Source organism: Microcaecilia unicolor, chromosome 6 (assembly GCF_901765095.1).
Source record: "Microcaecilia unicolor chromosome 6, aMicUni1.1, whole genome shotgun sequence".
Lineage (NCBI taxonomy): Eukaryota > Metazoa > Chordata > Amphibia > Gymnophiona > Siphonopidae > Microcaecilia > Microcaecilia unicolor.
Window position 1 is genome coordinate 132,719,516 of NC_044036.1, and position 12,668 is coordinate 132,732,183.

At 45.2% G+C, this 12,668-nt stretch overlaps 1 protein-coding gene across 1 annotated transcript in view; it reads right to left on the reverse strand.

Moving 5' to 3' along the window:
* Positions 1-12,206, reverse strand: part of PLXND1 (plexin D1) — a 116,735-nt gene extending 104,529 nt beyond the window's left edge. The window contains exon 1 of the mRNA XM_030206049.1: positions 10,788-12,206. Within this exon, the coding sequence (XP_030061909.1) occupies positions 10,788-11,963 (1,176 nt within the window). The 5' untranslated portion in view covers positions 11,964-12,206. The remainder of the gene's footprint in view (positions 1-10,787) is intronic.
* Positions 12,207-12,668: the final 462 nt, after the last annotated feature.

Sequence of the window (12,668 nt, forward strand, 5' to 3'; positions counted from 1 at the left end):
GTACATATCCCTCTAGCTAAAACCTTAATAGATACCATCTGTGCTAAGTAACAGTGAACTGCACTAAAATAGATTTTGACTACTGGAGTAATAGTAAGAGAAATTTTGTATCGTGGAGATGAGGCGTTCCAGGAGTTTTGTACATTCTCTATATCCCCCTTTGGGAACAATCGAGAGAGAGAGAGAGTGGGAGGGTTTGGATGTGTTTTGTGGATAGGGCTTAGTGGAGATACTAGTTTATTCTTAGTTTTCCTTGAAGAGGAAGTAGGAAGGGGGGATTTATAGTTAGGTTTAAACATGGTCTTTGTATTCTTGGACTTTTATGCTACTATATTTACAATTTATTTTATTTGTTACATTTTCCATGCTGTATTTTGCTGATATGTTGCAAATCACCCCAACCATATTTAGATGATGGAGACATAGAAATGAAAGGTGGAAGATAATAAAACCTTAGCAGCAGGGCGCCTGCTACTGCAAGGAAACACAAGTACCCAGCACACTCAGAAAGCACCTGGAGGGTCATTTTCTAACTACTTTGCCTACTTTTAGGTACCAAGACTACACCTCTCATATATATATATATATTATCAAACTTTCTTTTATTTATCGTCAAACTTTCTTTTATATATATGAATTCCTCTTAGGGAAGTTTGATGACAGCATCACAAAGGTTCAATAGTATCAATAAAAAGGTGGTTCTCCATAAATAAATAAACATGCCACAGGAGTCCTGACTCCAGTCTCCCACTTTACATCTTTTATTTTATTTGAATTTTTTTTAGAGAATTTGCAGTTCAAACCTTCTTTAATGTGACAGTGCTCAACTCACACAGAAGTATTTCGATAGGCTTACATGATTAGAGAAAGGAAAACCTGTCTAACCCTTGCCAGAACCTAAATCTAAGACTTTGCTGAGCAGAAATCTCTTGGGTACTTCTTAGCTACACTTTCTGCTTGTCTCAAGATGGAGAAATGCCCTTGTGGTTACAACCTTGAACTATTACATCTATAGAAACGAGAGACCAGGTGTCTATTTTGTCCAGTACCTGATTCTATCTCTGAATTTGAGTAAGCTGTTTTCTCTCCTTGGTCTTTATTTCTAATTTATTTATTTACTGGGATTTAATAACCACCTTTATAAAGACATTCACCCAAGTTGGTGTACAGTTTAGCACAAAACTTACAATTTTATTAACAGCATAACAATAGTAAAATGATCAAATATAAACATAAATACAATAAATGAGGTAAACTTGAAAACAGCAAATTGAAATCTAATAATAGAACTTTCATGAAATAGGATCAGAAATATACACATTTAACAGCAGTGGAATTCAAATAACAGAGATATAATAGAATGTTAGCATAATATTAATGAAACATCTAATAAGCCCACAATTAGAACATTCAAATAACATTGCTACAATACTAACGTTTTTTTTTACAGTACAGCTTACCATATAGTTGAGGGACCAAGAGAGGGACAACATGGCTGGTACAGAGTCAGTTGGGATACATACATGGGTGGCTAAACTCAAGGCAAATTCTTGAGATATAGAGAACTGGTCTAAGTTACAGTGTGTGTTGCAAGCTAGTCCAGGTGCAGAATTAATGGGAAAGGGAAATGGGACTTGATATACTGCCTTTCTGAGTTTTTTTGCAACTACATTCAAAGCGGTTTACATATATTCAGGTATTTATTTTGTACCAGGGGCAATGGAGGGTTAAGTGACTTGCCCAGAGTCACAAGGAGCTGTAGTGGGAACTGAACTCAGTTCCCCAGGATCAAAGTCCACTGCACTAACCACTAGGCTACTCCTCCACTCATTCCACCAATAAGAGCCAACCTCATCAGTGATGTCACAATGGCTTGATTGCCCGATACAGCTCCCCAGGATCAAAGTCCACTGCATTAACCACTAGGCTACTCCTCCACTCATTCCACCAATAACAGCCAACCTCATCAGTGATGTCACAATGGCTTGACTGCCCGATACAGTTCCCCAGGAACAAAGTCCACTGCAGACTTAGACGTTGTTGCAATCACGGAGACGTGGCTAAATGGTTCCCATGAATGGGATGCAAACATACCAGGCTATAATCTATTTAGGAAGGATAGAGAGGGTCGTAAAGGAGGAGTAGCTCTATATGTGAGAAATGATATCATGGCGACCGAAATGACAGGGACCTGGGGAAAGGAAGAAGCGATATGGATCACCTTAAAAAGAGATGATAGAACCTATGTCCTTGTGGGTGTTGTCTACAGACCTCCGACACAATTGGAGGAATTAGATAAAGACCTGATCGCAGATATTCAAAAGTTGGGAAACAAGAGAGAGGTGCTGTTGCTGGGAAATTTCAATCTGCCGGATGTAGATTTGAAGGTTCCATCTGCGGAATCGGAAAGAAGTAGAGAGTGTTTTGCTCAGACAAAGGATGATGGAATCCACGAGGGAGGGAGCGACGCTAGATCTGGTGCTCACAAATGGGGATAGCGTGTCAAATATCCGAGTGGGTGCCCACCTGGGCAGCAGTGACCATCAAACAGTTTGGTTTGATATAACAGCTAAAGTGGAGAGAGGCCACTCAAAACTCAAAGTCCTGGACTTCAAGCGTGCTGACTTTGGTAAAATGGGGGAATACCTGAGGAAGGAGATGATGGGCTGGGAGGAAGTACAAGAAGTGGAAGGACAGTGGTCCAGGCTGAAAGAAGCTATAAATAGGGCCACAAACCTTTATGTAAGGAAAGTAAATAAAAGCAAGAGAAAAAGGAAACCGATATGGTTCTCCAAGCAAGTGGCTGAGAAAATAAAGGCTAAAGAGTTGGCATTCCAGAAATACACAAAAACTCAAGAAAAGGAACACGGGGAGGAATACCGGATGAAAATGAAAGAAGCCAAGAGAGAGATACGTCTGGTGAAAGCGTAAGCGGAAGAACAAATGGCTAGAAATGTAAGAAGGGGTGACAAAAATTTCTTCAGGTATATTAGTGACAGGAGAATGACTAAAAAGGGAATTGTGAGACTAAAAGATACTGCGAACCGCTATGTGGATAATGATGAAGAAAAAGCAAATTTGCTAAATAGATACTTTTGTTCTGTTTTCACAGAAGAAAATCCTAGAGAAGGACCGCGATGGATTGGAAAAAGTACAAAGGAGAATGAAGTGGATAGAGCACCGTTCATGGAAGAGAGTGTGTATGAACAACTTGAAAAGCTAAAGGTGGACAAAGCCATGGGACCAGACGGGATCCACCCCAGGATATTGAGGGAGCTCAGAGAGGTTCTGGAGGGTCCACTTAAAGATTTGTTTAATATATCCTTGCAGACGGGAGAGGTTCCGAGCAGTGGCGTAGCTACATGGGGCCTGAGGGGGCCTGTGCTCCCGCAGATTCGCCCCTGGCCCCCTGCCGACGACCCTCCCTCCCGCCACCAATTCTCCCCCGCTATCGCCGCCCGCCCCGCCACCGCATGATTTACCTTGTTTGCTGGGGCCGATTCTGTTCAATATATTTGTGAGTGACATTGCCGAAGGGTTAGAAGGTAAAGTTTGCCTATTTGCAGATGATACAAAGATCTGTAATAGAGTGGACACCCGGGAGGGAGTGGAAAACATGAAAAAGGATCTGAGGAAGCTAGAAGAATGGTCTAAGGTTTGGCAATTAAAATTCAATGTGAAGAAATGCAAAGTGATGCACTTAGGGAATAGAAATCCATGGGAGATGTATGTGTTAGGTGATGAGAGTCTGATAGGTATGGACGGGGAGAGGGATCTTGGGGTGATAGTATCTGAGGATTTTGAAGGCGACGAAACAGTGTGACAAGGCGGTGGCCATAGCTAGAAGGTTGTTAGGCTGTATAGAGAGAGGTGTGACCAGCAGAAGAAAGGGGGTGTTGATGCCCCTGTATAAGTCATTGGTGAGGCCCCACCTGGAGTATTGTGTTCAGTTTTGGAGGCCGTATCTTGCTAAGGATGTAAAAAGAATTGAAGCAGTGCAAAGAAAAGCTACGAGAATGGTATGGGATTTGCGTTACAAGACGTATGAGGAGAGGCTTGCGGACCTAAACATGTATACTCTGGAGGAAAGGAGAAACAGGGGTGATATGATACAGACGTTCAAATATTTGAAAGGTATTAATCCGCAAAAGAACCTTTTCCGGAGATGCGAAGGCGGTAGAACGAGAGGACATGAAATGAGATTGAAGGGGGGCAGACTCAAGAAAAATGTCAGGAAGTATTTTTTCACGGAGAGAGTGGTGGATGCTTGGAATGCCCTCCCGCGGGAGGTGGTGGAAATGAAAACGGTAACGGAATTCAAACATGCATGGGATAAACATAAAGGAATCCTGTTCAGAAGGAATGGATCCTCAGGAGCTTAGCTGAGATTGGGTGGCAGAGCCGGTTGTGGGAGGCGGGGCTGGTGGTTGGGAGGCGGGGATAGTGCTGAGCAGACTTATACGGTCTGTGCCAGAGCCGGTGGTGGGAGTCGGGACTGGTGGTTGGGAGGCGGGGATAGTGCTGAGCAGACTTATACGATCTGTGCCCTGAAGAGGACAGGTACAAATCAAAGTAGGGTATACACAAAAAGTAGCACATATGAGTTTATCTTGTTGGGCAGACTGGATGGACCATGCAGGTCTTTTTCTGCTGTCATTTACTATGTTACTAACCACTAGGCTACTCCTCCACTCATTCCATCAATAAGAGCCATCAGTGATGTCACAATGGCTTGATTGCCTGATACTTGGCTCACTTCTGATATTGTGATGTCATAAGGGAAATGGGCCTTTCTGAGGTTTTTGCAACTACATTCAAAGCGGTTTACATATATTCAGGTACTTATTTTGTACCAGGGGCAATGGAGGGTTGAGTGACTTGCCCAGAGTCACAAGGAGCTGCAGTGGGAATTGAACTCAGTTCCCCAGGATCAGTCCACTGCACTAACCACTAGGCTACTCCTCCACTGTATTGTCAGTCACCCTATGTATTAAAGGCTTGGGAGAAGAACTGGGCTTTCACCTGCTTCCTGAAATACAGATGGTCTCCGGTAGCCCCTCTGGGAGTAAATTCCAGAGCATGAGGACTATTCCTTAGAAGGCTGGCTGGCAGGTATCACATCGTACATTTTCTTTTGATGAGGGGACAGATAGTGATGTTCCTTGAGAGGATCTTAAAGGTCTCAAAGGTGTGTAAAGGGCTAACTTATTCTTTAAGTACTCTGGCCCATTTTGTCTGAGGGCCTTGAAAACCAAAATTTAGTGCTGTAAGTTACTAGTAGTCAGTGTAGTTTTTGCAGGAAGGGTATGATGTGGTCATGCCACTTGCAGCTTTCTATCTGTCGTGCTGCAGCATTCTGAATTCGTTGGAGCTTTTTTTTTGGTTTGTCCCGGTATACAGGGCATTACAGTAATCTAGTCATGATGTTATCATGGAATGGACCACTGTGGTCAGACTCGTCTTATCAAGATATGAACAGAGATTTTGTAGCTGCCGCAGGTGATAGAGACAATTTTTAAAGGTTGTTTGAATTTGCGGGATCAGAGTGAGTGGTATGGCCTCTGCCTGAACCTCAGTCACTGTTACCTGTTTGTGCCTTGGTTCACCTACTTATAACAATGACATTGCCCCCTATCTCATTTTAAACTTTTCATGCAAGGTTTGATACTAGACATTGATGCCAGGGATCCACCCCAGAAGTGGCTACAAACATAAATATTAAATTGTACAGCATACTCCTGGGGAACTGAGGAACTGAGTTCGATTCCCACTTCAGGCACAGGCAGCTCCTTGTGACTCTGGGCAAGTCACTTAACCCTCCATTGCCCCATGTAAGCCGCATTGAGCCTGCCATGAGTGAGAAAGCGCGGGGTACAAATGTAACAAAAAAAAATACTGGAATCCTATATGGATAAGAAGTGGTATTATAAGTGAAAAGTACTATCTCTAGGGATGAAGATGGAGGGGAATAACTGCTGGTCGGGGTAGACCTCGAAGAATGGAAAGCACTCTGGGACCCCAGTTTCATTCATTTTAAGCATTTATAGCCTGCCGATTCCAAAGAATTTTTGGACACAGAGAATAACAACAGAAAGCAGTTAGCTTAGTGGAGTTTAAAAAAGGTTTGGCTTCCTAAAGGAAAAGTCCATAGACCTTTATTAAATGGACTTGGGGAAAATCCACTATTTCTGGGATAAGGAGTATAAAATGTTTTGTACTTTTTTGGGATCTTGCTGGGTATTTGTGACCTGGATTGGCCACTGTTGGAAACAGGATGCTGGGCTCGATGGACCTTTGGTCTTTCCCAGTATGGCAATACTTATGTACTTATGTAAATTCACCCTCCCTCCACAAATAAAACAATGCCAAATATTAAATATATTTGATCTCAACAATAAAAAAGCAATGCATCCTAATTTTTATTTTTAATGTAAGATTCAAACTAGCAACATAAAAGGTCCACAAAAAGCTTCTCTGCTCTCCCAGGTCTGTCATCAGTAGGTCATTTGAGAAAATGCGTTGAGCTGTGCCCTTGGTGGATGCTGTGGGAGCTGCCTTTGACAGTAGCACTAGGTGAGGGGATGGGAAGCTTGGGGGCTTTCGATGGTTGCATCAGATACTTTGGATTTGTTTCAGCTTCAAGCTCCAGAGGCTGTCTCTTTAAGAATCCAGCCCCACTCAGAGTAAATGGTCCGGCAGCCTTTCTGAAGAGAGGAAATGTTTTGCCCAGGATTCCCAGGGGAATGCCAGGCTTCAGACTAGGTTACAAAGTCGGCTGAATTACACACTGAAGTGTTTATACAACCTGGGCCCCATTTACTGTAACACAACCATAATAGCAGGAATCAGAACTTGCTCCTAATTAATAGTCAGCTGTGTTCCCATCATAGGACATTTCAGTGTCTCAGAGGTGAAAAATGAAGCCAGATACTTCAGTACAAAGAAACTTCAGCCCTTTCGTCTACAAAGGAGATTACGAGACTGACACTGTTTAGCAGTTATGCAGAGAAGCTGCTAAACGTTTCTGTATCCCTGAGACTCCAGACAGACAGTCCAAACTGCAAACTGAAAATGAATGAACCGTACTTTCCGCTGCAGTCTCTTATTTTAGTTAGAAGAATACATTTCAAACTAGCAAAAAGTTCTTCTGTCTGCTTTTTCTATTAGAGGAAACCTTGCTCCTTCTGTTCCACCAAATAACTCATGAACTTGTTGAGTGTCTTTTCACACTGACAATTCAGTATAGGCTGATGCTAGTTTGTGAGAATCCAAAGGGGAATGTAACTTTATTCTCACAGATAAATTCTATTTGGTGCAGACAATGAGCTGCTGTTCTGAAAATGCAGGCCAGTGCACACTAACAGGGGATGTGAGAAGTTTCCACTGTCCATAGCACAAACAAACTAGAACAACTTCTTGGTATTAACATACTTATTGGTAAAGTAACAAGGCTGCAGCTTCGCTTTATTGGTGGCATACAATAAGACCTGAGCAATGAACCATTCAAAATATACCCAGCAAGGAGTCCGGAGTAAACGTTTAAGCAAAAACCAAGAAGGCTCCTTACCCGGCCATACCAGCCTAGAGCAAGGAACGAGCCTAGACCTCCAGGTCTGAGCTGGCAAGCATAGGCCTAACATTGACCACCCAGTGAATGTTAAGGCCTACTTCAAAGGACCTCCTTTGAAGGTACTCCTAGCTTGGGTACCCCTCAAAGCTATGACAGAAACAGGGCCAACCCAACAGCATGCCTGAGTGGGTGAGATGGGTAACTGGATGCCTCTGAGGAGCAGGAAGAATCCTGCTCCCAGGAGGCCTTTTAAAATTTCTGTCAAGTTCCACCCTGGCCGGTTAGTGGATGCAACCCACTGGGTCCTGCTTCCCACCGGCTGCATATTTCAAAATATTTGGCCAATTGATGGCCTAAGCAGAGCACAATTACTGTCCCATTCCAAGCCCCAAGCCATGCTCCATCTAAGCCAGTCCCCCACTCTGGTCTGGGCGAGCAAGGCCTCACCCGAAGCCAGCTGCGGTCACCTAGGCCAGCGTTGGATGAAGCTCACCCCCTCCCCCATTAAATTTCAGGTTCCAGTCAAGCCAGTTGCCCTACACAAATTATTGCTGGCAGTGAGGTTCAGCCCATTGCCTGCAGGTTGTTTTTCTCAGACTTTGTGTCTCCTTGCTTTAAACTGGTCTATGTGACACTGTCATAAGGTAGGTGCCCATTCACTCTAAAATGAACTGCTATCTGACCTTGGACAACTGTAACAGCACAATCCAGCCCTGGTTTTTGAGTCAGTTCGAGAGTCTCCGAGCACTTAATGTCAGAAAGAACCCTTATTCAGGACTCAGCTTTCTCTCTCCACCAGCTGTGCTGGGCACAAGTTGCCTTTAAGAAGCACCAGCACCATTACCTGATTAGGGGGGGGGGGCACCACTCATGTCCCCCAATCAGCATCAGACCCCATCCCACCCCCACTCTCAACCCAAGCAGCCCCCCCCCCCCCCCCCCACACACACACTTTCCGGCCTACCTATCATCTCTGCTGGTCCAGTTTTAATATCAAGAGACTTACCAAGCTGTGGAGCGGAGTTTTTGAAAACCAGAACTTGATCAACCTGTCAAGGCTGATTAGCCTGGAGCCTGGGTTCTCAACCCAGTCAGGGTTTCAGGATATGTCCAATGAATATGTGAGCTAGATTTTAATGCACTGCCTTCATTATACCCTGAAACTCTGACTGCCTAGGTGTGTCCCTGGCCTGGAGTGACACCACCACTTTGGAAAAATAGGACATCAGGTTTTAAGAATATTCAAAATGAATATGCATGAGATAGATTTGCATACCAAGAAGGCAGTGTATACAAATCAATCTCATGAATATTCATTGTGGATATCCTGAAAACCTGACTAGCTGGGGTTCCCCCAGGTCAATTTTGGGAATCACTGGAAAAAAAGAGACCAAGGCCAACATTTGCAAATAATGCAAGACAGGGACAGCTTCATCTCAGGTCCTGAGAAAGCAGAAACTACATTCAGAAATATCATTTAAAAACCATCTGATAATGGACTGTCTTCAACTGTGAAGCCACAGACTGCTGAACACAGGAAACATGTATAAAGATCACAAGTTTTTCCCTTCTGTCAAACCCAATCTGCTACTCTGCAGTTACATTTTGATGGGGTCAGAGGAGTGCGGGATGTTGTGAACTGTGTCCAGAGTGCCCTATATTACTCCAGCCCATGGAAGAGGACATGGGAATGAGAACTATGGAGGTGCAGTTCCCTCTCTCAGTCTCTGCCCAATGCCTGTGAGTCATTCTTAGTTCACAGGGGACAGAGAACGTGGGAAGAAAAAGGTTTCTTAACTGAAAACCGCTCTGTGTTTGGCTTTGAGTGGGAGCTCAGCTGACTTTTAAAATGAACGTTTAGCCAGGGATAATTTACTTCCAGACCAGAGATGTAATTTGAACAGAGACAATACGGATCAGCAGCAGAACTTGGGAACTGTCCGTCTTATTGCCCTCTCTGTACCCTATACTTTGATTTCACTGTTATAATCACTATTCTGTCAATTGTTTTCTCTTTTATTTTAATCATGCATAAACTCCTATGCCAATAAAGTAGTTACAATCTAATAATTTAACTCCTGATTGAATACACCACGGTCATTATGCACTTCTGCATATTAAGGTAATGAGATGTGCCCTGCTGGGTCAGACAAATGTTCTCCATCTGGTCCAGGTTGTTGGAAGTACCCAAAGGACCCAAAAGGTGATTACTGGCAAAGATAAGCAGTGGCCTTTCCAAGCCTCCATGCTCATAATTATTAATGGACCTGTTCGCCTGAAATTTGCCCAGATCTTTTTAAAATCCAGTTATAGTAGTAAGTTTATACCGGAATTGGCGAACGCCTTTACGGTACTATGAAAGCCACATTGAGCCTGCAAATAGTTGGGAAAATGTGGGATACAAATGTAACAAATAAATAAACTTCAACTACTTTTTCCATCCTTAATTGTTAAGACACTTCTTAAATTTGTTTTAAGTCTGCTGTTGGTTTAATGGAGTGCCTCCTAGTTTTTGAACCCCCCCCCCTCCTCATTATTTAGTAGAGGTCTATCATACATCGGAGCCCCCACACTTTAACTCCTAACTCCTATTCACTTGTTCAGTACCCATGTTTTATCATTCCCACCTTGGTAATTCCCTATCCCTTATTTGTCCTAATTAGATTGTAAGCTCTGTTGAGCGGGGACTGTCTCTTACATGTTCAGCGTACAGCGCTGGGTACGTCTAGTAGCGCCATAGAAATTATAAATAGTAGTAGCCCTAACCTTTCTTCAGAAGGAAGCTCCTCCATCTCCTTGATGAGGTCTGTTGTGCCTCTCTATCTTTTTAATAGTTTTTTTTCCTTTGTACAAGTCCTGCAATAACATGTCAAATAAGGCAATTTGGTTCTCCCATACCTGTATCACTGTCACTACAGCTGGAAGATACACAAACACCCCTCACTCCTATTCCAGCAGTGAGACCCCCTCACAGGCTTCACCCCGTCCTGCAGCACCTCATGCTATTCCAATACTGGGACCCTCACAATCCCATCGCACACCATGCTATACCAATAATGACACCTGGCCTAGGCACCTCAATCCCTCCTCGCTATACCTCCAACCCAGAGCTCTCCTACGCACCTCTTTCCTGCCCTGGACTTCTCAGGTGCAGAGGTGACAACTGCCTGAATTCAACTTTTTGGATCAATTGAGGGCTGAGCCCTGGGCCACCTACCGTGATCTTCTTCTGCTCGCAGGCGGAGCCGGTGCCCTGTACCACACTGTTCAGTACTGTCACTTTTCCGGAACTGGGCTCTGTGAAGCAGTGACTGCGAGCATCATGGATCTGTTGCTCGATCTTCTCAAAGAGGAAGGCACAGAGAGCCACCTGGCGACCACCCTTCTCGAAGAGCCCAAAGAGGAGCTGCGGGGTCGGGAAGACAGACAGCAGCCTCTGGTAAGGCTCAGGCCCCGTCCCACAACGCAGCCCCAGCTGGATGTAGGACTCTGTGAGCTTCTTGGGCTCGGCTGGGGGGCTGCGCTCCTGGCAGATGCGCCCCAGGAGGCTACTGGCCTGGCTGTCCTTGTCGCCCAGGGTCGAATCACTGTTCATGGCCAGGTAGATGTAGGTGCTGTGCGGGAAGGCCCTTACAAAGCTCAGCTTGTTCTTGCCTTTGGCCTCTTGCTTGATCTTGAAGATGTTATCATCAGAGGGGTTGATGTCAAAGGTGAAGAGTTTGGACAGATCGTGCATGTTCAGGGACCGGATGGCTATCTCGGGCGTATTCTCTAAGCGGTGGTCCTCCATGCTCAAGTTCTTGGGGAAGAAGGGGCTACCGAAGCCCGTGTAGGTGGCCCCCACCAGAAGCCGGGTGTCCTCGCCCGGGCCCTTCAGCACCAGTCCCACGGTGGAGGCATTGGGGTTATTAGCCGCAATATTCAGCATGCTGGGGAAGACAGTCACCTGGCCTGAGCTCTGTGGGGGGAAATCCACGGCCGCCGCTGAGATGTTGCCCATTTTGCGGAGCTGACAGAAGCCCTGATAGATGGAACCACACACCACGACCACCCTCTGCCCCTGGTCCAGCTGCAGGATCTTGTTGTAGTTATTGGTCAAGGTTTTGGGGTGCTCACAGGAGGCCTGCGGTAGTTGGGGGGCATGGCACAGAGGGTTGTCCTGCACAGGTCCCGTCTCCTCTTCCAGCTCCTTGCTCAGGTTGCTGTGCAGCTGGAAAATCCTGTTCACCGCTGCCAGGTAGACTTTCTTCTCCAGAGCATCCAGCGCAAAGTTGTTGGTCAGGTGAGGAGACACAAACTTCTGGTGGACCTCCAGCCCGTGGCTCATGGGCGGCAGGGAGAGCAGCAGGAGAGCCACCAAGAGCTGCAGGTTAATTTTCTCCAACGGAGCCATATGGACTCCTCCTCTGCAGGGAGAGCAACTGTGGGAAGTGCATTAGGGTGTAATGGATGTTTTCACCCAGATGAAGCTGAGGAAACTCTCTGTTTCCTGCCGAACCCGCCCGCCTCAGCTCCGAATGACGCCAGTAGGAAACAAAACCGGGCTCCTTTGTTTCAAATCAGCTGCCTTTTCTCATTAATGGACCTTCAGCTCTTCCTGTGCCCCCTTCTCCTCTCTGACACGTCCTTGCATCTATTCCTGGGCACTTTCTCTGCTGTTTGCAAAGTGCTGCGCACAGAACCCCCTCCTCGCCCCTCCCAGCTTCTCTCCTACAGTACTCGGGCTTTGTGTCATGTGAATATGATTAAGTAGCAGGAGATACTTCCCTAAAGCCAAAGGCGATCATTTGGCAAAAAGGGGCAGCTAGTTTCAAGATAAGCAGATCCTCCGCTAACACACAGCTCTTGCATTTCAGGCAACAAGAATGCAGAGCTGGAAGCGATACAAGTCAACCCTTTTCAGGCGGGCAATTCAGATAACCAAAAAACCGTCTTCTCTCAGGAGCACAAAGTAAAAAAAAAAAAAAAAAGATTCTGGAGGCCTCTGTGCTCATAATTCAAAAGACACCCAGTGACCGGCTTGTCTGGGTTCACAAGTCAACCATATAATTCTTGAAAAAAATTGCAAAGAAAACTATTCCAGGCACGCAGGGACAGA